Source organism: Lepus europaeus, chromosome 12 (assembly GCF_033115175.1).
Source record: "Lepus europaeus isolate LE1 chromosome 12, mLepTim1.pri, whole genome shotgun sequence".
NCBI lineage: Eukaryota > Metazoa > Chordata > Mammalia > Lagomorpha > Leporidae > Lepus > Lepus europaeus.
The window spans coordinates 80,254,487-80,280,887 of record NC_084838.1 but is presented as its reverse complement, the minus strand read 5'-3'; the positions used below and the strand labels follow the sequence as shown (position 1 = coordinate 80,280,887).

Sequence of the window (26,401 nt, the reverse complement as noted above, 5' to 3'; positions counted from 1 at the left end):
GTTGACACCAGAGCCGAAGGCACAATCTCTCTCTTGGTGGTCACAAAGCTGCCAATGTGCCTCTGCTGTCTGACTGCCTTCTTATCTCGCTGGGTACCCCTCTCCCAGGGTGGTTGTGATCCCTACATCTCTGCTGCCTTAAGCCATCTACAGGGGTTTCCACTAGTGCCAGCAATGATGTTCATTCTGGGTTCACAAATGCCCTTGAGCCACTGCAGGGAGACTATGTCTGACCTTCCCCTTCTGCATCTCTTTGTCATGTGGGTAACAGACGTAAATGCAGGGCTCCTGGACTTCTCTGTGTATGTGGGAGAATGACTTTTGATTCAAGAGATTTTCATTAATGAATTTCAGGCTACTTTGTCTTTATGGTTAGAGACCATAATGTTGTCTTTGGGTCATCAAATTCAATCCTCCATTACTCATCAGGCACTGTCTTCACTCAGTGCTATTCTCAAGAAGATTCTTAACATTTCATTTAAAAGCATTCATGATAGCTAATGTATAATTATCTGCAGAGTACATTTAAGATGTCTGGATACTGGTTTATTCAGTGCACTGAATACCATGTCGCGAGACTTCAGGATCAACTTAGAGCTCTAACATCAAAATAGCAAAACAAGGTAATTTTGTAACTTTTTTAAAAAGATTTATTTATTTGAAAGTCAGAGTTACAGAGAGAGGAGAGGCAGAGACAGAGAGAGAAATCTTCCATCCGATGGTTCACTCCCCAATTTGCCGCAATGGCGGGAGTTGCGTGGATCCAAAGCCAGGAGCCAGGAGCCTCTTCCGGGTCCTCCCACGTGGGTGCAGGGGCCTGAGGACTTGAACCATCTTTTAGTGCTTTTCCAGGCCATAGCAGAGAGCTGGATCAGAAGTGGAGCAGCCGAGTCTCAAACCGGCGCCCATATGGGATGCCAGCGCTTCAGGCCAGGGCATTAACCCGCTGCACCACAGTGCCAGCCCCTAATTTTGTAACTTTTAATCTTAACTTGACTAAAAGCATCTGTAAAAATGATAAGCTCAAAGGGAAAGGATCCACAGCAGGAAAGACTTTTCAACATACATGTATCTATGTATGTAAGTAATAAAGAAGCAGAAACAAAACAAAAATCTATAAGGTACAAGTGATAATTAAGCAAAACAAAAAAAAACTTTAAGAAAATACAGACAATTTCTGTTATGGTTTGCTATTCGTAAGAAAAGCCTTCATAGAAATGTATACAAACTAAAAATGATCAAGCCATAAAAATACATCAGCTTGATGAACCAGTTTTCTTTTAATGGTTGTGCTCTTTTTTTTCTGATTAAAAAACTAATTTCCATTTCACCTTGGGCAGCCAGCTAGATATGGGAGAATTCTTCTATAGCACAACTAAAAATAACAAGATAAAAATTTAACAAATAGCTATCAAATACACATTTGGCCCAATTAGAAAGGAATGATAATCTCTAGAAGTCAGAAGAACAACAAGGAAACTAAGAACTGAGAGGTAAGCAAACCTTTCCTTCCCTTGAGAATTTCTAGCCTCCACAGCCAAAGGGTCTCATAGCCAAGAAAGGAAAGCGATCAAGATTGGGTGGGTGAAAAGCAGGTACCAGTGAGACCCTTCCTCCTTAAGTGGATTTTACTCACAAAGAACAGAATCAGAAAACATGTCCTCTGAATGGCTACATGGGAAGGCTACATGCATGGTCACAGCTCCTTAGCCTGGGCTGCGGATTAAAAAAAAAAAAAAAAAAAAACAAAAAACTTCCTTCCTTGAGATTTCATAAACAAAGACTCATACTCACTGTCAGTGTTCCAGCAACTGGACTTGAAACTGTACTCCCTTCCAGAGGCCAATGAAAGGAATATCAGAAAGATAAGAATAAAATGTTCTCTCTTCCTCCACAGGAACAACAGAATGATATAATTTCATGCCTTAAATCCTGATAAAGTGGTAAATTGAGAACATTTACAAAATCATCTCAATATAATTTTTTCTTTCCCATCTGGAGAATTGTATAAGAGTGTGCAATCCCACTCTATTCCCTAAAACATTCTTGGAAGTGTTGTTTAAACAAATGAGCCTTTTAAGACACTCAGACTCTGGAGATTGTTGCTGTGTTATGAGAGTGTGTTCTCCTCCAAATGCCAACTACTGCTGTTCACACTGAGAAATTATTTTCAAATTTCATTACCAGTTCAGAGAAAGGTTCTTCACTGTTTGTGCATAAAGATAGATCCTGTAATGTATCTGTGGTATTCTTTAGTTAAGCAATGAGTGGAGAATCATTGTCTCATTTAAATCAGCATGACAATGCCAAAATGAAAATGATTTTTTTTTAAAAAAAAAAATCAAATAAAGCTCTAGGGAAAAAGTCACTGAAATTAAAAACTCAAAAGATGACCTAGATAGCAAATTTAAAACAGCTGAATAGAGTAAGTAAATAGAATATAGATTTAACAAACTTACCTAGGAAGAAACACAGATAACTCAAAATATGAGAATTTTGAAGTATATTCAAAGAATACAAAGATTAAATAGTTTTTTTTTAAAGATTTATTTATTTATTTATTTATTTATTTGAGAGGTAGAGCTATAGACAGTGAGAAGGAGAGACAGAGAGAAAGGTCTTCAGACCTTTGGATCACTCCCCAGATGGCTGCAACAGCCAGAGCTGCACCTCTCCAAAGCCAGGAGCCAGGAGCTTCTTCTGGGTCTTCCACATGGTGCAGGGAGTCCTTGGGCCATCTTCTACTGCTTTCCCAGGCCACAGCAGAGAGCTGGATGGGAAGAGGAGCAGCCAGGACTAGAACAGGCGGAGGATTAACCTACTGTGCCACAGCCCCAGCCTCCCCCCAACTTTTCATTTTTAAAGATTTTTCATTTAAGAGTTTTAATATATGTCTAATGGAAATAACAGCTAAGAAAAATATTTATATTAAAAAATCACTAAGACATAAAATTGCTAATCAGATAGTGGTGAAGCACTATCAGACCAGATTCTAGGACAGGAAGATCTCAGAAAGGAATCTCAGCAATTGGGGTACCTTTACACTAAGGCATTTCATGATTGCCAAAAGGCTATCTGAACTTCTGAAGACTGTGTCACACATTTAACAAGTACACAGCATTTTGCACAGAGCATAAAGAAAGAGGGTGGGATAATCTTGATAGAAGACTCTAACTTTGATCCCAGAACACTAGGGCCTATCACTATTTTGGGAGAGCTGAAGATATGAAGAGTTGGCATGAGGAAATATACATACTCTTTGGGAAAAGGATGCTATTATATCCTTGATTAATTTTCAAAAGCAAATTTTAATTTTTAAAATTTATTTGTTTTCATTTTTTGAAAGGCAGAGTAACAGAGAGAGAGAGAGACAGATAGAGAAAGAGAGAGAAGAGAGAAAGAGACAGCAAGAGAGACAGTTAGAGAAAGGCAGACAGAGATCCTGTAATCACTGGTTCACTACCCACATGCCCACAAAGCCAGGGCTAGGCCAGGTTGAGGCCAAGATCTCAGAACTCCATCCACGTTTCCATCGTGGGTTATAACGATCCAAGTACCAGAGCCATCACTTGCTGCCTGCCAGGGTGTGCATTAGTAGGAAGCTAGATCAGAAGCAGCAGTTAAGCCTAAACCCCATTACTCAGATATGGGATGTGGGCATCCCAAGTGGTGGTTTACCATCTATACCATAATGCCTGCCATTAATCAAACTTTTCAGTTCATATAATATCTAGCAGAGTTAGAAGAAAGCGCGAACATAAACCTGAAGAGACAACGGACAATATAGAGAAATGGAGGGGCTCAGGAAATTGGAATGAACAGGCACAGACTTTAAAAACATGTATGTTTAAAAGTCAGAATTGAAAATTTCAGAAGAGACTTGAAAACTGAAAAAGAAGAAGGAAATTATTCCTGAGTTAAAAAATGACCTAGGCTAAGAATTCTCTGGATACTTAACAGGAATTTGATGCAGATAAAGAAAAAATAAATTAAAAGAAAGCTTCCATAATAGAGCATGGAGAGACAAAATGATAAAAGTGGATGAGAGGATGAATAACTAAAGGGTACAACGACACGATAGGCTAAAATATAGATGGAATCCCACAAAAAAGGAGAGGAAAACAGGACAGGAGTCATATCTGAGAACTTTCACCAACTTATGAGTGGTATAAAGATTCAGATTTTGAAGACCTATGAGCATAATATAGGCTAAATAAAAAAAAAAAATCTAACCATAGGGACATCTTGGTAAAGCAGAGGAATAAAAAGAAGAAAACAATTCTGGTAACAACAGCAACAACCAAAAAAGTACAACATATTTCAAAGAAGCAATCATTAGATTGACAGTTGGTGGCATGACAGAAGTGATGGGAACAAGATGGTCCTAGAATTGTCCAGTTGTATGTCCAAAGAGCTAAAATAAACTGCCAACCAAGAATTCTTGACCCAGCCAAAATATACTACAATACTTAGGGTTAAAAAGACATCTTTAGACTGAATACACACACACACACACACCCTGATATAATTTATCACCAGCAAACTCTTGCTGAAATAAATAAATCATAAAAGGTTATGGCTTTAAAAAAGCAAAAAAAAAAAAAAAAGAAATCAAAAAACTAACGACACCCATGTCTATGAATATTCATATTAGGGCACAATCTACTCTGCTTACCTATATTCAAATCTCTATTTTCGAGAATCTTGGTATTCATTTGAACTTGTTACTTTAATTATGTACTTAAATTGTTATCTAGATTACTGATTTATTAAAGGAAATAGGAGACTTATTACAAAGAAAACTGAACTGAATGCATTGTAGTCACTCAATATTATCAAGTTGTTGAATATATTGTTGGGTAATCAGTACCTAAAGACAGTAATGAAAAGGTGGGGAAAAGCAGTCTACATTCAGGCTGCCTTACTGATGTTGCAGTGCCTTTAATTTCTCTCTCCATCTTATGGAAATATACTGGAAACTGTAGACAACACACTGAGTGCAATTATTTCAAATTCGAAGAAGCAGACCCACTTACAAAAGAAATGGCCTTGGCCTATAAGGCTTAGCAAAAAAAATCATTAAACTAAAATTATTATCTTCTAGTGGCTTTAATCTATTGTTTATCTTAGTGATGTCCCTAAATAAGTTGTGTCCTGATTGCATCAGCCAAGAAGGGCATCTACCATCTCTGGGTAATAAACGAGAAAGAAGAAAACAATGATAGGGTATGTGAGGGGCAAGAGAGATCAGAGGGGAGGAATTCTTGCTAATTGCTGAAGACTGGCTAATGAACAGAAAGTAGCCCACAAGCACATTTGCTCACATGCTCAAGTTCTGCCTTCCACTTTCATTTTTATCACTTACTTCCCCATGAAGCACAGATTCTCTGTCTCTACACATATAAGGTCCACTTTTGCCAAGTTATTAAAGCCCAGATAAGGGCACTAATCCCATTATTGAGGTCTCCATCACCACAGCCTAATCACCTCCCTAACTCCCCTCCTCCTAATGCCATCACATTGGGATTCTGGATTTCAGCATACGTATATCGAGGGGACATAAACATTCAGCCCATCACACAGGCTCTTTTTATTTCGCCATAAAATTAAGTTTTGTGAAAATGATATTTTTAAAGATTTATTTTATTTATTTGAAATACAGAGTTATAGAGAGAGGTAGAGGCAGGGGGTGGGGGGGAGGGCGGATCTTCCATCTGCTGGTTCATCCCCTAAATGACCATAATGGCCAGAGCTGAGATGATCCGAAGCCAGGAGCCAGGAGCTTCTTCCAGGTCTCCCACGTGGGTGCAGGGGCCCAAGGACTTGGGCCATCTTCTGCTACTTTCCCAGGCCATAGCAGAGAGCTGGATCAGAAGTGGAGCAGCCGGGACTCGAACTGGTGCCCATATGGGATGCTGGCACTGCAGACCGGGGCTTTAACCCACTGCACCACAGCACCAGCCCCAAATGCTTGATTTTTTTTTTTTAAATTTCATTTACTCATGTAAATAATCTTTTGTGTTTTTACTGATTAAGGCTTGAATGGAATTTCGGAGAAGTTTGTTTAAGACAAGAGAATAGTTTCAGTAATGATTGAAGTCATGGTTAGTAGGTTTTTTGGTATTATGACAGCTGTCACAAAGGGCTGGAAGCAGTCACACTCAAGAGCTGAATACATTATTCTGTTATATTTCTTATCACTCTCCCTCCCTCAAGTATGTGTGTGTGCAATCTAGCTTGTCCCTAGGAAAGAAATGATTAAACACTTTTGGCTACTTCCCCCAAGTTAAAGCACCAGCCACTCCCCCACTGCATACTCCTAATATAAAGGGAGTTTTCAAAAAATTCATGGAAAATAAATAAAATGAAAAACAGCATGGATTTCAAAAAGTTTTGCACCAAAATAAATTTCTTTTCTAATTTTTCATTAATTCCTTGAAGTCACCTCATATAAGAAAAATACACAATGCTGGGTCCAACATTGTCATGGACCTCAGTGGTCTTACTGGCCTGGTGTTCTCACTAAAGCCATTTTCCTCTCTGTGAGGGAGGAAAGTGGTCTCATTAAGCCTTTGACCCCGGTAACCATCCCCAGGAATATGTGATTCTACAAGGAAAACTCTCAGGTGAGGGCAATGCTTACCTCAAAAATATAGATGCAGCCCCTGTAGTTTCCAGAAAGAAAAGATTGGTCCTGCAAGTGAAGTTCAGATTTGAAAATCACTGATGCATAACTGATGCTTAGTAAATATTTGTTGGACTTAATCGGCAGGTGTTGCAATCTGTCTCCAAGTCTGTTCCTTTGCCTCTGTTTGGTAATACCTGACATAAAGGGACTGATCTTATATAATTGGTCAATACAAAGCAGTCAAGGATGTGCTCATCCAAGGAATGATACAACACGCCAAGTATGCTATGAACCCTTGAGCTTTCACTAACCGGACATCAAATAAACCAGTGTTTGTGTCCACAAACAACTGCGAAGCTAGGAGAAGACAGTAGCAAAACACAGCTGTTTGGGCATGGCTGAAGCACTGCTTTGCAAGTTATGTAACAGCTGTTGTGTAATTGTGCATTTAACTCAAAACACATTTTTGAAAGAAAAAAAACAATTAGATTTTCCCAAAAAGAATGGAACTGGGAGAGAGAGGGAAATCTTGAAAGAGCATAGCACTTTCTATCTTGTTCTCAATGAGGAGGCACAGAGGAGTGGAGCACCTGGTGAATGGCAGGGCTTAGCACACAGGGGACTTGACCCATAGGCCAGATCTGTCCAGCCTCCTGTTTTTGTAAATAAAATTTGATTGCAAAACAGACACCCATTAATCTATGTATTGTCTGAAGTTTCTCATAAGCAAAGTCAAGTGAGTTGTATCAAAAACCATCTGGTCCAGAAAACAGAACATAATTGTTTTCTGTACCTTTACAGAAAAAGCTTGCAAAACCCTGCTTTAGATTAAAAAAAAAGTCTTAAGGGCCAGTGATGGTGACTATTTACCATTGTAGTGGCTTCTTGAGCCCATCTGGGAACCCTATCGAGAAGACTGGGAGAATACATGGGAAGAGCTGAAGTTTTAGATTCAGACTGGCCTGCAAGGAAACTCTGTTCTGTACTTGTTAGATTTGAGACCAGCTGGGAGCAAGCTACTCACTCTCACAATGTCCAGAAAGTGGGGATATGGAGAAGGGCAGAAAGACGGACAGATGTTGGCACCTGACATGGAAAAGCTATTCAGTGGTTCTTAGTTTCTCGACCTAAATGCCATTGGCAGGGGAGCTGGCAATCTTCAATGGAAAAAAAAAATGTTGTTAATTCTTAATAATCAAAGCATTCAAAGTATGTTATCTTGTTCCTGCTATAACTTTTGCTCGAGCTTCAATACAATAACATATTGTCCTTAAACTGGGAGTACTACAGTTAAAAATTGTCCTTTTTGAATGTTCCCAGCTTAAAACATTAAGACTTTGAATTATTTGGGAGTCTTGCTTAAATTCTTTCTTTGTACAACTGCCTACAGCAGTGACTGATACAGACAACTGCCAAAGCCAGAGGTTACTTTCATTTTAAATGAGTTTTAACAGACGACATCGCCGTGTTACTAATCATGGTGGCTGTGTATGACAGTGTACTCAGAGTTGCCTAAAAGTCTTGCTGACTTTTCTGTTCCCATATAGCAAATAAAGAACGCTTAGGGCTTCTGAAATCACAGTAGGTCTCCTTACCTCACACTGAAAATACCCTTGATTGATATGATGTTTTACAGCTGACTTAGGGTAGCGTCTAGGGCCCTTTCTTGCTGTAGAACCCAGATTTTCAGAGACTGATTTTCTAACAGCCTGGTCCTGAAAACACCTGGCAAGGGTTCTCTCTTCAGCAGCTTCTTTTGAGATCATATGCCCTTTTAGACCATTTTTCACTCCTCAAATTCTCTGATACCAGGTCTGCCAGAGAACAGAAAGTTACATTGCAGCAGCAGAAAAAGCCTGAAAAGTCAAAAGAAATAATAACTGGCCTTAGTGGCCAGAGCAGCTGTTCTGCATACCCTTATCACAGGTTTCAGCTTTGTAAATTAATTCATCTGCAAATAGTGCACTGTCTCCAGATGCAACTTCCATGCTGGAAAGCTGGTTTCTTAAGGATTTAAGTTTAAAGTCAAAGGCTTCCTGCCCTAGGTGTTACAAATAAGTAGTGTCGTTTTCTTTTTTTTTTTTTTGCTCCGAGTTTATTCATCCAATCATATCCCAGTATGCAAATAAACCTTAGCCCGTGCAGATAAAAAGGAACAAATAAAGCCAAGTGCTCTATCAGAACCAAATTGCTGAGCCTGTCACCTGTGTTCTGGGAGCCGAACCAGAAAAATCGTCCTCAGGCATGGCAGACTTACCTACCCCACTCACCAACTTGAAGATTCAATACACCAAGGTTAGTACTACTTGTATTTGCTGCTTTACTTCGGGTTTGTAAAAACTACATCCTCTTAAAGCATAAAAGGTCAATTTAAGCAAACTAGTGCATAGAGCCCTTTGCAAATACTCGTACAAAAACAAAAGACTTGCAAAATGCACGTCTGGGTTTACCCCTGATCAAGTACTGCATTCTAAATCATATCAAGCAACTTTTCCTGAATTTTCTGCTTAAAATATTTTCAAGTAAAAGAAATTCTCTCCTGTGTAAAAGATTCTCTGGACATTATTCAGGGGTCTTTACTAAACAGTTCTATTAACTTTAGTATAAATAGTATATTTGATATGAGAAGTAAATACTCATTAGAGGAACTTACTGCAAAAAGGCAAACAAATCAGAAACTTTTTTTAAAGTAGAAATGGAATATACTGAAATCACCTAACTTCTTAAAGATGTTTATTACATGTTAAAATCAAAGCTAAATCTGATAATTAGATGGAAGTTGTTGTAGAAGGCTTCAAATGGGCATGCGTTATTCTGCATGTTTAGGGAGAGAAGGCATGCTTATTTATTTCTTCAGCCAAATTTGTTGCCCTGGGAGCTGATGTGTAATTGTTAACTGATAAATATTTAGAGAAGTCGGAGCAGGAGCCAGATCCAGGATTCGCAATCCTCAGGAGAACTAGGAAGTGGATGCTGCTCGAGTAGTTCTGAGAATCTTTCTGAACTTGGCTTGTTTCATTGTTACATGCCTGCTTCTCTGTCAGAGCCCAGAACTGCAAAACAGAACCATGAGACAAACATACTAAAGCAGTCTAACCAAAACTCACTTAAAATTAGCTTTATGGTGTGATGCAGAAAGTAAGGTAGGAAATGATCTATTGCAACTCAGGGGAGAGCCATTTTGCTTCTTGAATTAACCAATGAGAAAATAAGAACGCTGTACTTTCATGATAAAGTGAAGTCCCTGTTATTGTATATCCATTTCCCTACTCTTACCCTGGGGGATGGTTTCTGAAATTCTAAGATCTGTTGCATTTTCATTTTCACAAGCACAGTGAATGAGGAAGTGGCTCAGCTGATTGGCTCCTTCCTTTAGGACACTGTCTGCAGGTCAGATTGTGGCTGTAATATGATTGACCAGCAGTTATAAAGTGTACTATGGTATTATTTTCAGAGTTTTACCATGGGGAAAAATTTTTCCTATTTAATTTTATTACAAACAGGAACACAAAAAGTGTGGTGAGCCCATGCTCTCAAACAATGTACATATGGCAAAAGGATGCTCAAAATATCACAAGACTCCAGCCAGTCTTTCTCATTTTGTTGCTCTAAGTTTGTCATTCGCAAGAAATTCCAGTTCAAAGTACATACATTTAAAAATATTTCATGGAGATATAAAATGCTTGACCATGTTTACATTATTCCACTACTATCATTATGAGCTTTTTTTCTCTAATAACCAAATATCTTCTCCTTAGAAGATATTTTGGTAGTTTGGATGCCCACCTCCCACACTTTTTAAACTTGGCTTTACATAACATTGGAAAAATCTTCCTTGCACGTGAATCTTGAAGAAGCTCTAATGTGAAATAAGCTTTGTGCTGAATTAAGCTTCATTTAGTACTTATGAATTCAGCATGTGAGTAATCACACTAGAAAACGAGATGTTCCTTAAAAGCTAACAGGCACAGTACTCGTCATCCCTTAACACAGAGAGATGCTTCCAAGATTGAAATCTCCTGTTCATTGTAAAGTCATTGCATAAGAACACTCTTCCAGGGTAAAAGGACTGACTTCAGTGTTTAAAAGAAGCCAAAATTCAAAGAGCAGACACTTGCTCTGTGTTTAAGTACTTTCCTGAATATAAATACCCAAATGGAGGTTTGTGAATGTTGTTTTCTTGTGCATCTTCTATACAGATCTGTTCTACTCAGATAGCATTTTACTATTTGTCTTACTGGTCACAACATTTTTACACTTGGGAGGACACCAGTTATGTATGTAATTAAATCTAAATGGGTGAGCTTTCTCAAATGCCTCTGCATTTTCTTTTTACTGTGTTCCACTGAAGAATGGTATTGGATTTGCACTTGCAAAAGGAGTTGGAAAAAAAAAAAGTGATGGCTCTTAGCTAAGTTTCCTGCTTGCAGAACAAGTAAGCAAGGGTTTTTAGTGTCTGAGGTATTAGCTTCTGTGATCAGTCCCTAAACTCCTGTGTTATTCTGTTACTATTTCAATGTCTTTCTTTATAATTGCTAGAAGTATATTGGCTGTTGGGGCAAGATGGAGGGAAAAGGCAATCAGGGTTGAATAACAAAAGCTTTATTATTACAACTATAGTAAAAGAGCCAAACCGGGAAAAAAATGAATAAAACATCACCCAAAACAAAAGAATTCATTGCTGTGTAACCTTTAATGTCTTATTTTCTAACACTGTTTGATTATTTCTTTGTTGGGGTAGATAAAGGAGATCAGAGTTTAAGGAAAACTTTCTAAAATTTTATAAGAGCTTTTGTAATTTAACGCCTCAATAACATCATTATAAATCCACGTGAACTGATATAACTGATATCCGATCCCTTTCCTTATTGCTCCCCTTTCCCATTCTGAATTAATCCAAAATCTGCCAACCTCTCACCTCCATTTTACCACGCTATAAATGAAGAGCTTTTTTCCAAGTATTATGATCATTTGGGAAACTAGATCACCGCTCTCTGCCTCAGTTTCCTTATGTGTAAACTGGAGATTATAAAAGTACCTATCACCTTTGTTGGATGAAATTGTTAAGTGGACATAATCATAGAAAACACTTGAAATAAGCCTAACAAATGGGATTTGATCAACATTAGTTTTCCTAGTCCTACTTATTTTTCTGAATTCCTTTCAGTTTTCCAGAATTTTCTTTTACCCAACTTTTTCTCCTAGACCTGTTTCCCACAAGTATTCCTCTCATTTCATTTTCTTCTCCTAGTTTCTCTGTCAGTGTCTTGCACAGTCATGTCCCATCTGACAAAGACCGCTTTGGAGCGAAGTTCTGAAGGTTTATCCAGGATTTCAGGGATCAAGAATTTTCTCTTACAGGATTTGGTAACTTTGTTTTCCATTCTCCTTTCACAACACTCGTTTCTACTTTTAACAACAACATAAAGACAAATGGGAAATTCTAGAAGACAAGTTTTCTCAGAGTTCATATCCAAAAATATTAACTTACTTATTAAACTTAACTCATTAAACACCAGTTTGTTCATGCTAGAAAAGATCTTCGTCAGCTGATGCCATTTCACACATAACCACACGCACACAGGGAATAATTACAACTCAAATTCATTCTGTTTGCCTTGCCACTGACTGTTTACATTTTTCACAATGATTTTCTTTAATCCTTCACAATAGCCCTATGAGGTTGCTATTTCCATCGTACTGATGAGGAATAGAGTGGCTTTGCAGCTTGCTTAAAGTTAGACAGCCAGGAAGTGACACAGCTGGACTTTGAATGTGACAGTCTGAGCCCTCACACTAACAAGTGTCTTGTTAGTACCACCACTTGGGGACATGGACTTTGCTGGAATCCTGGTTAGCCCGTCTTTATTCTTTAATTTGCCCATCCTGATCCCTTGGGGAACATGACCAGGAGAGCTAGCTGCTGCTTAAGTTCCCTGGCCAGAAGGAGGACGTTTTCCACCAACTTAGAGTGAGAGGAGGATTAGACAGAAACAGGCTTTGAGTTTTGATGAAAAATTTGGGATTGAGTTGGGAGAGGCTGTGAGGGCAGAGGTGTGTGCAATTCCAATGTGAGCTACCATTCTTTAACTCTGATAGAATACAGTTTGGTTCAAGTAGGAGATTACTTTCCTACATTTCTGGTGTGTTTTATCCTACTGGGTTAAAGATTTGATAGAAAAGTCACAAGTCATTGAACACTACGTGCTAGGCATATTCTGAGGCATTTGGTTTTTCCTCACAATTATCTTCTTATAAAATCCTTACAGCACACAAATTCAGGTCACATGCATTTCCAAACACCTCCTCGCCTCCTGCCACACACATACTTCTTCCTATTTGTTTTTCCTTCTTTTCTCTGATTTTTTACTAGTCTGATTCTTGGCTCATGGAGCTCATATTCCCGGATGGGGTTATGTGGGGCAGAAAACAAGCAAGAGAATACATTAATCACAAATTAGGATAGAAGTTTAAAGGGAGAAAAGAGAAAACTCCGAGCAAGTAGGGAAGGACTTATTTTGTGTGAGGTTGTTGGAAATGATTCCTGTCAGGGAGCGGCATTTAAGGTAAGCCTGAGGGAGGCAAAGAACCAAGTGGCCACAGAGAGTGGGAAGGAGCCAAGATCTAGCCGTATTAGCACGTGCAAACGCAGTGTGGACAAGAGTGTGTTCGGTTCACAAAACTACCAGAAGACCAACATGGCTGGCATGGAGGAAGGGTGAGCATGGGTGAGATTGGCAACAGGAGAGGGGGCCAGATTGACGAATTGTGTTTGAGGAAATCAAGAAGGAGTACTTAAAATAGTTCAAGACTTGGGTTCAAGGAAAATCTGGTTTTATTGTGGCACTGTTTCAGTCAGAAGAACGTCACTCTGACTGAAGCAATATTTTGTTTGCTTTGGGTTTGGAAATTATCATATAGCTTAATGGCTATAAGGTGCAGTTGTTTGAAAGATAAACATGGCTTTAATTTCCAGTTTTTCTACTGATTTAATTGATATGACCTTGGCCAACCTGCTAATGTTCTTGGAGCTTCAGTTCCCCTATCTGTGAATTTGGAATAATAATGACCACCTTGGAATGTGACTGTAAAATTTTAATGAGGTGGTTTGGGTAAAGGGCCTGGCACTTATTAACTATTTTAGTCCCTTCTCTTTAACACTCTCTTCCCAAATGACTCCATGTTCTAAGATTATTCAGGTCCCGCAGCAGGTATTTTGCCCAGCAGTTGGATCACCATTTGGGAGGCCCTCATATCCTGTCAGAGTGAGAGAGTTTGGCTGTAGCTTTGCTCTTCATTCTGGCTTTCCTGCTACAATAAGGCAGCAGTGCTGGCTCAAGTATTTGATTCCCTACCACCCACTTGGGAGTCCCAGATTGAGTTCTAGGCTCCCGATTTCCACCTAGTCCAACCCTGGTTGTTGCAAGCATTTGGGAAATGAATCAGCAAATGAAAGATTTTCCCCTTCTCTCCCTCTCCCATAAGCAAATAAAATTTTTAAAGGACACATTATTCAGTTCCTCATGTAAGTGAAATTTTTACTTGTACTGCCTCTCACAGTTCAAAGATGATTTCATCTATTTATCTTGTCTGGGGGTTATAATTAACTACAAGGAAGGAGCTAAAGATATTACTAGAGTTCCGTTCTAAAGCTCAGGAACCTGAGTTCAGAGACTATAACTGATTTGTTGAAGGTCACACAGCTTTTAAGACAAAACACAATGCAATGGCTTTGGAATATTATCATTTTAGTCTGATACTTTTCCACATAATAGCATTTTTCCCTAGATCTTAAAACTAGTAGCACTTCAATCTCAAGAAAACCTAATCAACAAAAAGTCCCAAGTCAGTAGCTCATATCCTATGGGAAGGTATTATCCTCTATTTCATATTTGTCTCTAACAACTGCTTTTATACTGATTCCTGCATTCACCTTACTCTAATTGCAAGAATTAGGTCTGGGCTGGCTCTGAGATTCTGCATTTCTAAGTCTTCAGATTTTGCTGACACTACTCAAAATGTGGAGTGCAGCAATGGTCTAAAAGTTTGAGGCAGCCTTATAATTGTGCTTGGAGCAACCACCATAAGGTTTCTTCGGAATCTGCCTTTCTGTTTCTCTCAGAAACTCACTCTGATCCAAGCAAGTCGGAATCATTTATCTTCTCCTTCAGGAAGGGCTAGAGTCCAGGAGAAACCAACTAGATCATGGCCACAGACCAGAGGGGGAGCTCATTGTTGATTTTCCTCATAGAAGATGACCATTCACTTAAAAGGCTATATCTTAGCTCATCTCTGAGGACTGCTCTATTGTGTTTTATCCTTTGGCTCCTAATCAGCAAAAATCTTAAAATAAATACTGCATACACTAAGAGAAGACATTATCCCCATTTCAAAAGGACTCTCAATCCTGAAAGTGTTCCCATGACTTCTAATATATTGACAATCTATTAAATTTGGCACTATTTTCCATAATGTGATGACTAGGCAAGACACTCTTAAAGAATTTGAAAAACAACTCATTAGACAAGAAATCCAAAGGTAATATTTCTGAAAAGACATGGATGGTATAGACCAGATCAGCAAAAGGAAACCTCATGGGAATTCAGACATTGTAAAATGGATATGCATTTGTCTTCAAAGAGAAATTATCTGGTTTGAGGTGGTGATGGTAGTGGTTCAGATTCTCTTGATGCTATTATCATTATGGCCAAGAGATATATTACATATTTACCACATGCAAGAGACAACATGGAACATTGTACAGAAGGACTTGAGTAATGATTACTTCACAGTTACTTAATTAAAAAATAAATAAATCGGGAAAATAAATATAGCAGTCTCCTCTTATCCATGAGTTTGGTGTCTGCAGTTTCACTTATCAATAGTCAACCACAGTCAGAACATATTAACTGAAAAGTCGTTCTGGTAGTATGATGAAATCTTGCAACATCTTGCTCCATCCCACCTAGGAGATAAATCATCCATTTGTCCAGCATACCCAATAGTGTGTGTCCTACCTGTCTATTTGTCACTTAGTAACCACTTATGTTATCAGACAGACTATTGCAGTATCCAACTGCTTGTGTATAGGTAACCTTTATTTTATTTAATAATGACCCTAAAGATCAATAGTTGTCATCAAAAGCCATAACGTGCTTCCTTTAAGTGAAAAGGTGAAAGTACAGTAAATTGTTGGGAGGAGGAAGAGTGAGAGATCATATTCGTGCAACTTTTATCACAGTATAATTGTTCTATCTTACTGGTAATCTATTATTGTGCCTAATCTATAAATTAAACTTTAGGTATGTATGTGGTATGGGGAATGTAGGTTCAGTACTAACCATGGCTTCAGATATCCAGTGGGGGTCTTGTGACATATCCCCCACTGGATTTGGGGGTACCACTGTATTTGCATACACTTGAATGTCATGAACTTCTAATGTTTTGAGTGTGTTTGTGTGTGCATGTGTATGTGTCAAAAGTCTCCACAAACTTAGAAGCATTGCTTGGAAGTCATGTTAAGTATTCTGAATATTTGGTTTTGTAATATTATAGTATCTCTAACCAATTTATTGGAATATTGGAATTGTTGATGAAAATTTGGGAATTTAAACAAATATCACAGCTCATAAAACTTTGCCTGACCCACTACCTCCTCTACCTTGGCCCTGTTATCTGACTATTTCAGCTGCTGTCCAATGCCTTTTTAGAAGTTACAGGAATACAAATAACAAACAATGGAATTATGTTCCACATTCGGTAATTTCCTTAGGAGGACGAGTACTTATTAAGTACAAGCAATCATGTTATTGGACCTTGATACTGTTAAATATTAAATATGAAAGGAGCTTTCCAAGGCTTCTATATCATAATCCTTTGACAGAGGACATATGGGACACGCAGAAGTTGCTGACAAACATCTTTTTCATCTGAATGACACAGTGACAGTGTGGCTCAAATCAAGTGCTCTAGTATCTTTTCTTTGTCCCCGACTGCATTTAAAGACTGAAGGGGTTTTTCAAAAGGGAGAAAAAGAGCTTCCGAAGAGTCTTCAAAATGTTCATTAAAAAAGCATCTTTTTAAAAAAAAAAAGATTTTATTTATTTGAGAGGTAGAGTTACAGACAGTGAGAGGGAGAGACAGAGAGAAAGGTCTTCCTTCCGTTGGTTCACTCCCCAAATGGCCGCGACGGCTGGAGGTGCACCCATCCGAAGCCAGGAGCCAGGAGCTTCTTCCAGGTCTCCCATACCGGTGCAGGGGCCCAAGCACTTGGGCCATCCTCCACTGCTTTCCTAGGCCATAGCAGAGAGTTGGATCAGAAGAGGAGCAGCCGGGACTAGAACCAGCGTCCATATGGGATGCTGGCGCCTCAGGCGGAGAATTAACCTGCTGGCCCCCAAAAAGGCATCTTTTTTTTTTTTCCCTCATAAAAATAAAATATGCCGGCGCCGTGGCTTAACAGGCTAATCCTCTGCCTTGCGGCACCAGCACACCAGGTTCTAGTCCCGGTTGGGGCACCGGATTCTATCCCGGTTGCCCCTCTTCCAGGCCAGCTCTCTGCTATGGCCCAGGAAGGCAGTGGAGGATGGCCCAGGTCCTTGGGCCCTGCACCTGCATGGGAGACCAGGAGAAGTACCTGGCTCCTGGCTTCAGATCAGCGCGATGCGCCCGCCGCAGTGGCCATTGGAGGGTGAACCAACGGCAAAAAAAGGAAGACCTTTCTCTCTGTCTCTCTCTCTCTCACTATCCACTCTGCCTGTAAAAAATAAAAATAAAAATAAAAAATAAAATACGTTTTATTTTTATATTCATGGAATCTGGGGTGGATTGGGGGGAGTCTGGAAAGCCAGGGCAATGTTGACTTCTTTCTCTGTCCCATACTTCTTTATCGTTTTAATAGTTTGGTTTTTTTCAACTTTTATTTAATAAATATAAATTTTGATAATACAACTTTTGGATCATAGTGGCTTTTTCCCCCATGACCTCCCTCCCACCTGCAACCATCCCATCTCCCCTCTCCCATCCCATTCTTCATCAAGATTCATTTTCAATTAGCATCTTTAAATCCCATTTGTCCTCGAACTTCTTAAAGTACCTCTATATCATCATGATACTGAAGTCAGACCATTTATATATATATATATATATATATATATATATATATATATATATATATATATATAAAATGAAAGTAAGATTTTATTTTGCCTGTTTTTGTTTTGGCCACTCTTATTTTGTTTTCATTCCTTTGTGTGCTGTAAAACATTCCCTTCTCATCTGTTATTCCTCTTTCATTTCCTTTTATATTTTCTACTTCAGGTCTTTTTTTGTTCAAAATATTTTAATTTTCCTTTATTTTATTTAAGCTATACACATTTCATGTATTTTATATAATCAGATTTAGAAGCAAGTGGCACTTCTCCCCTTTCTTCCCTCCCGCCCACGCGACAACCCTTCCTCTTCCTCCCTCTCACATTCCCACTCTTAATTTTTACAAAGATCAATTTTCAGTTTACTTAAAGATCATATAGTTAACCCTACACTAAGTAGATGAGCTCAACAAATAGTATGAAGGAAAAAAAACAACACCGCTCCTCAACAGAAGACACAGGGTTGTAAACAATCTCTACTTTGGATCTTAACAGTTTGCTTCACTGGCTTCACTTGGAGTTGAAAGTACTTGCCAGAGAGGCCAGTGCTGGGGTATAATATATGGGTACCACTTTGTTGGCTGCTCCTCTTCTAATCCAGCTCTCTGCTATGGCCTGGAAAAGCAGTAGAAGATGGCCCAAGTGCCTGGGCCCCTGCACCCAAGTGGGAGACCCAGATGAAGCTTCAAATCAGCCCAGCTCCAGCCATTGCAGCCGTTTGGGGGGGAGTGAACCAACAGAAGGAAGACTTTTCTCTGTCTCTCCCTCTCTGTAACTCTACCTCTCAAATCAATAAATAAAATTTTTAATGTAAATAAGTAAATAAAAAAGCAGTTGCCAGAAATCTAGCTTCGATTCTTTTAAATGTTTCACACACACCTGACTTTGGTTCCGTGTCTCATACTCTTCCCTGTCTTTCATTTCTGTCTTCCCCCATTCCCCATGGCCTTTGAAACTGTTTTGGCACTAGGACTGAGAAAAGGTTGCTCCTCTATGACAGACATTACTCCCTCCACATGTACAGCTCCATTATTTGTAGTGCCATGACTCAGGCATTCAAGTTGCATTGAAAAAGTGCTCTTTTAAAATCTCTCTGCCACCAGGAAATTACTGGCTTCCCTTACCATAACTAAAGTCACTGGCCCAGTTGCTGCTCTGCCAAGTAATGTGAATTAGGGAACCTGTTAGAGTGAGTAAGGGGCTCTCTGCTTTAGGAAATTGGTTCCAAAACTTTATATCCATATACGGGCTAGTAGGTCTTTATTTTGCCCATTAGCCAAATTCAGTTTGATCCAAATCAGAAATATTTTGAGTAAATGGCATATATATTATATATAAATATATTACTTATATTTATATATAAATATATATATAATGTCGTGCTATTTAAAAAATCTAAGACACAATAACTTTTACTCTGGAAAGGCATTTTTTTTTCAAAATTATGACTTAGTCTTACACACTGAACTGCATCCAGGAAACAGCAGTTATTTATTAAAAGTAATATGATATTTCCCTTAAAGTCTCACATATCTAAAAGAGTAGAAATCAATTTTCGGTTGCCTTCACTTTCCAATTGATTGTTTCTCCAAATAAAAAAGCACTTAAAGTTCGAGCGCATACATCATTAACTATTATGTCCAATCAATATTGTAACCTTCATGCTGATGCTTACTATACACATATATTATTCAAAAGCATCCTGAGTCCCAAATTCATAATTAGAATATAGTTAACATGATAGTTAAACAAGGCTCAAGAATAGTTTGCTTCTATAACAATCCTTTTCCCTTCATCTTGCTAAAGGCAAACAGCAAGTGGAAAATGAAATTGTTGCCATGATAGATTATTTCAACCACGTAAAATAGTTTTCAGAACTATTACAATGCACATATATTAGCCTAGACTTCTCCCTATAACCATTTAAGATAACTACAGGAAGGCTGACTATTCAAAAACATTTAATCACACAGTTAGCTGGAAGGCAAATGCCAAAAGCAAAGCTAATAGAATTAAGATAGAAGAAAAGAGACTTAAGGTAGTTCCTGCACATAAATTTCCCATAGCTAAAGGGAAGAAAGGGGAACCCTTAGACCAGCCCTGATCATTACATTATCTAAGCTTCATTCAGTTTTTGTGTAGAAAGCCCTGTCTGTGGCAATATGTTCACGTTCACACTTCCCAGGCTATGCTGTTATCTCACTCTATTCTAGACCCTTCGGACCCATGCTTGGATTATGAAAGTCATATCTAGGCTAATCTCCTGGATTCTGATTGGACTACTTCAAACTAATTTGGGTACCTTAAAATCGGTATTCCTAGAACATCCATGAGCTCCAGAATAATCCACACCTCTCACTCCACAAACTGACTTCATTTTCATTGTCAGACTTTATCTATGGCTTGTTTGCACTGGAACTATTGTCCAGGATTGATCTCTTTACTGCATTGCAAATATCTCAAGACTGTTCTTTTCTTTGATCCTTATTTTCCTTCTTTCCACTTACCCATCCCATCCTTCAAGGCTTCACTCCTCCAGCAGATAGCCCTCTCTCCCATGAGTCTCGCCAGGCAATTTAATGACTAAAGCATTGCTTTGGCTGTTTTGCTTTACAACCAGGGTTGGGGAACATCTGGCCCACAGGCTGTGTAAGGCCCACAAAATCATTTGGCCTGGCCTTGCCAGACAACCACAGGTGGGACTCAAAATTCAATAAACCTACAACAGGCTAAATTTTAAGTTGATAATTTTGTATGGCCTGTGAATGATGTTATAAATATCCATATGGCTCTTGGCAAAAAGAAGGTTCCCCATCCCTGCTTACAACCTTTAATTCTTTACTTGCTGATCTTGATATAAATATCCTCTTCTTAGATTATAAGTCCCTTGAGAGCAGAGACCATGGCTAACTCATCCCACATTTTCCCACAGTACCTTTCAGAGCATTTACTTATTATTTGAACCACACTTCTGCTAAAATAAAAGTGATAATTCATGATAATATAAATACAATCACAAGTTCAAAAGCTAGTAAGGTTCACAGTGCTCTCTGATATTAAAAGTCAAAAACAAATAAAACAGAGCAGTTGTTGATAACTTAGGATCATCTACTGATACTCTCTTCCGTTGCCTGCAGACTACCAGATAAAAATGTGTTATTACTTTGGTCAGTTCTTGTTTACAGAACATTCAGTGACTTTGATCTGAAGGGAGAGTTTTAGGAACAACGTAAATGCAAAATTCTGACAGTGAAACTAGATGACATTTACATATTGAAATTTTCGTTGGCCAAAAGACATTATGAAAGTAGTAAAATAAGATATAGTGTATCGGAGTATTTTATTGAGTACTTAGAAACACAAATCGGCACAGCCTAAGGTATTGCCTAAGCAACAAGGGGACTCAGTCAGAAGCTGGAAAATTTGATAATAACCCTAACAAGCTGCAATTAATTTCTATGTTCTTTTACCTTGATACTTTTACTGAAATTGTACTATAGAAGAGAAGGATTCTGAAAGTATCTGGCAGGGTGAGACTGTGCTCTCTCAGTTTACAGATAGAAAATCTGAGGAGGCAATGCAATCTTCAGGACACAAGGAAGGAAGAATTAGCAAGTGTGAGAGAATCTGAGCCAAGTTTCAAAAGACTAAATTAAAAATCCTGGTATGGTACCATGTTGTGTATTGTTTGGAACTTGAAGGCCCAATATTTGTAGATTTCCAGCTGTAACAGGGCAAAAAATGATGATTTAATAATAGGATATTACACTGTTATGTTGGAAAGGAGGCTAAATTCAAATGGAACAACCAGTGAAATTTTCATGAAGAGATGACAAGCAGAAATACTCTAAAACATTCACAGAAAACGGATAAAAAAATACACATTGGCCACCATTTTCCCAAAGTATCCTTGCACTAAACTCATGATTGAAGTGGAGGTAGAAGAAAATAGTGAAATTCAAGTCTGAAGAACAATGTAAATAAAGTTGTGGGAAAAAACAAGGACATAGTGTTTGAAGCAGAAAAATGAGGTGAAAACAAAGGATGAACTGAGGGCATCATTGGACAAAAGACTGGAGAAACTGAGGCCAGATCATAAACCACCTCAAGTGTCATGTGATGGAGTTCCTTGACACACAACCACAAAAGGGTTCTGAGTAAGGTGTAGACAACAATTGAGCTGAGTTGGTGGAGGAGTATTTTAACAGGTTAACCTATATTATGTTTTAGTTAGGTAGAGGTGGGGCCTGGGAGAGCAGGGAGATATTTTCTACAACAGTACAAAACAAAGGGACACAAAAGGATGACTAAGGAGTGCATGTAGAATTAACAGAAGAAAGAAAGACTATGTGAGAAAGAAAGGAAGAAAGAATGGAACAATCATGCTTAGAACTTGAGCTTGGACTGAGAGCAGCAGAAATCTAGAGAGGACAGTGAGGTGAGCTTGGACACACTGATTGAAGTGTTTCCCTGCCATCCCTAGGGAAGAAAAAGACTAAGCAGTAAGAGCTAGGGGTTCAGAAAAGAAGATGCTCTCTAAGAGTCATTATGGGACTCTAGAAAATGTGTTTCTGATAGCTGGAATGCTGACTCACTCTGAGACGTTGGACAAGTCGGCACTTTAATCTGAATTTATCTTCAAGCTGAACTAAGATGCCAACACTTTTCTTGAGGGATATTATGAAAAAGTCTATGGTCTTCACCTGGATTTGATTACTGGATCAGAGAAACAAGGATTTTTCTCAGTATTTCCCTCTTTTTAATACCGCCGTAGGTGTATATTTGCATGACTAGTCTCTTCACTTGAAGTGCTTTGGACCCCTTCCTCTGCTACTTATTCATTGTCACATCTTCCTGTCAGTTCCAGGCTTGCACTACAACTCTTTTGAACTCCTGAACATAGATAGCTTGATATGTTTTACTACAGGAATAATTGTGTTGGTCTGAACAGGCCAACAGGAAAGCTAATCCTCCACCACATTTTGTAGAAATGGTAAATATCATACTATTCTCATGTTCAGAATATAATTTTATCCATGAGTAGCTGATGGGTTTTAGATTCTTTTATTTAATCAAAAATTGTCTACTAAGGCTGCTGAGACTATGTTTTGGATACATCAAATCTGCCACTCTTTCCTCAAATCCATAGTTTTTTCATGTAAAAGCATCATTTTTCTATGTTCCTTCCTCCGGTCTGTATTTCTAAATGTTGAAATGACTGTATAATACCTTCATGAATCTTAAAAGCATTACTTTATTTTAGTATGCAGATATGTGTATATACTCTGCATGTTTCTATAAAATGTCAGAAACAACTGAAAACCATTCAAAGGAGGAAGGGATATACATCTTTTAAATTCATGTCATGCTTCAGCTTAAGCCTATAAAAATTTCCAAAATTTGCTGCATTTTTTTTAACCTACTTTCTCTCTGTCCCTACAGATCTTCATAAACAATGAATGGCATGATTCAGTGAGCGGCAAGAAATTCCCTGTCCTTAATCCTGCCACTGAGGAGCAAATATGCCTGGTTGAAGAAGGAGATAAGGTGAGTTTCCAAATATGAGCTTCATTTTAAGCCAAGTGTCTTTGTTTTTTACCATGTTGTGCAAGTTCTACTAAAAGTTCAAGAAGGCAGACCATGAAAAATGGCTTCTAAGGCAGCCTGAGAAATTCCCTAAGAGGTCCTTGGCACATAAAGCACACCCAGTAGTGACATAATAATGGTGAACCTACGCGCTGGTTATTGTGGTGCTGTCTGTCATGCTATTTCTCCTTCTTTTTCAATTGGAATAGTGTTTAGGTTTGCGATACAGGTTGCACAAGAAGGAGCTGATCACAAATTTGAAAAGGAAACAAATTCTTCATTCATATAAAATTGTTTTTAAAAAGTTGCTGGATGAAACTAAAATAGTTAATATAGTACTTCTAGAACATTACTGAATTATTTTATTAAAATCATCAAAGTAAGTCATCAATACCATAAAAATGAATTTTAGGTGATTTAACTTAAAAAACAAATTAAAATTGTGTTATTCTCTAGCTCATATTATTAAAAACAAACTCGATTTTACTTAGAAACTTTTAGAAAATTCTAAAGTCTGTTTTAATTTAATACCTAAAATCATCCCATACGGAAGGTACTGTTTCAGTCTCTTTTTGCAAATGATGATGAAATGACAGAAGAGCTGAGTAATCTACTCAAGGTGACATTGCTAATAAACAATAAAATCTGCATTCTAGTGCTGCCCTTCTGACCCCATAACCTGTGGCTGGCAGAACTACCGTTCTACCCTCTGATTACTATAAAAGTATGATACAATTATATTAAATAGCCTGGGGTGTGAAAAGAATAAAAGCCTTCAGAATGGTTATCTGAACCCACGCATTAAGTATATGTATTTCTGGGGTGGCAATTTGGCCTAGCAGTTAAGATGCCAGTTAGGATGCACACATCACGCCTCAGAGTGCCTGGGTCCAAGTCCTAGCTTCACTCCTGACACTGGCTTCACACTAATGGGGATGCTGAGAGGCAGAAAGTGATAGCTCAAGTCATTAGCTCCCAACCACCCACATGAGAGGACTGGAATGGAGTTCTCGGCTCCTGCTTTCATGTTGTCCATCCCACCTCTTGAAGTATTTGAGGAATGAACCAGCAGATGTAAAATCCCTTTCTCTGTCTATATCTTTCTCTCTTTGCCTCTCTAATTAATTAATTTGTGTCCTGTGTCCTGTGAGCCATACCCAGAAGTGAAAGATATTTGTTCACATCCAACAAAATTGAGCGATTACTTTCCAAGAGACTTCTAGAGGACCACACATTACCTCCAATGTCCCTCTAATTGCTTGAGTGGGGGAAATCTTTTTTCTGCCAAAGGCCATTGGGATATTTATAACCTCATTCATGAACCATAAAAAAAATCATCTTAAAAATTAGCCTACTGTAGGTTTATTGAATGTCAAGTCCTACCTGTGGCTGCCTTGGCAGGAACAGAACAAATGATTTTGTGGGCCTTATACAAGCCATGGGCAGGATATTCCCCACCTCTGCTAGCAAGCTTGATGAGATCAGAAAAATAATAAAGGGCAAGAAGAGGGCAGAGTTAACTCCTAAGATCCTCCTCCACTCTCCCTCCATAGGTATAAATTCTGCTAAGGAGTCAAACTGAAAATTGTTTGCAGTTTACAATTAATAAGAGGTAAAATAGTTTATTTTTTATTTATATGACAGAGTTATAGACAGTGAGAGAGACAGAAAGGTCTTCCTTCCGTTGGTTCACTCCCCAAATGGCTGATATGGCCGGCGCTGTGCCAATCCGAAGCTAGGAACCAAGAGTTTCTTCCTGGTCTCCCAAGCAGGTGCAGGAGCCCAAGCACTTGGTCCATCCTTCACTGCCTTCCCGGGCCACAGCAGAAAGCTGGACTGGAAGAGGAGCAACCAGGACTAGAACCCAGCTCCCACAGGGGATGCTGGTGCTGCAGGCAGAGGATTAACCAAGTGAGCCATAGCGCCGACCCCAGGCTCTGGAGCCTGGAACTTAGCTTTGCCATTGGCTTCCCAGTTGAACACACCTTGCTCTCTCCCTGGGATTAGTTCCTCACATCAGTGAAACACAGCTCCATACCTGGCGTTCCAGATACAACTTTGTCAACTGTTCTAAGGATTTTTCTTGACATATTTTGCGGAATTTACCTTCCTAATGCATAGTAAGGGAAAGCAGTTAGTTATATCAGAAGCTTCAGAAATTGATTTGTGCTGTGCTTATTGACAATGGCTCTTGCTCAGCCAAGAGATCAAAGACACTCATTAACATCCAGCAAAGCGCTAATCAAGTTGGCTGGACATTTGATCACTCAGACTAAATTGTTAATGATACAAACTGTGGTATGCAATTCTTTGATTCATATCCTACATTCTTATATTGTATTTTTTATTTATTCAGACACTTTGATTTTTAAATTATTCTGTTCTCACAATTTTCCCTTCAAATGTATAGCAAACTCTAACAACCTTGCTTTGGGAAAGGTACAAACCTAGTAAATTACACAGGCATAGGAAACCTAATATTCTGGAACTGACTCTGAGATAATGAGCCAAGAGGTTTTAGGGATTTAATTTATGAGTAGAATGGAGCTAACAATGGACTATGTACTGCCTCTCAGTGGCATTATAAAAAAGGAGGCAAGAACAAATGGAGGTTACAAAGCAAAGCGCAGATGTGGGTGGGAACTGTTTTCTTTTCACTTCAGTGGCTCTCTTAGGCTATATTGACTAATCCTGAAAACTGCTCTTAATGCTACAGCATGACCCAACAAATAATTGGTGGGGATAAAAGTAAACGTCCATTAACGTAAGTGCCTATGACAGGTGTAAAAGCAAAACTTGCCTGATAACTATTTCCTCCACCTCTGAATGGATTTAATATGGAAATATACCATCTGGGAGTGACTAAAGTGTTCAGTCCTTCCTTAAATATGCTTAGGAAGCATTTGAAAGCTCAGCGTCACTGGAAATGTCTTTATATTTTCAGCTTGCAGGCTCCTACCTCAAAGGGAACATTTTCAATATGATGGGGTGCAGCATTATGAATGGAGGCATATCGTTTCCTAGATAATTAAAAAAT

The 26,401-nt window shown here is 38.6% G+C and overlaps 1 protein-coding gene across 1 annotated transcript in view; it reads left to right on the top strand.

Annotated features, from left to right (window-relative positions):
- Positions 1-8,808: 8,808 nt before the first annotated feature.
- Positions 8,809-26,401, top strand: part of ALDH1A1 (aldehyde dehydrogenase 1 family member A1) — a 48,954-nt gene continuing 31,361 nt past the window's right edge. Inside the window, exons 1-2 of the mRNA XM_062208414.1 lie at positions 8,809-8,923; positions 23,221-23,325. Of these exons, the coding sequence (XP_062064398.1) occupies positions 8,873-8,923; positions 23,221-23,325 (156 nt within the window). The 5' untranslated portion in view covers positions 8,809-8,872. The remainder of the gene's footprint in view (positions 8,924-23,220; positions 23,326-26,401) is intronic.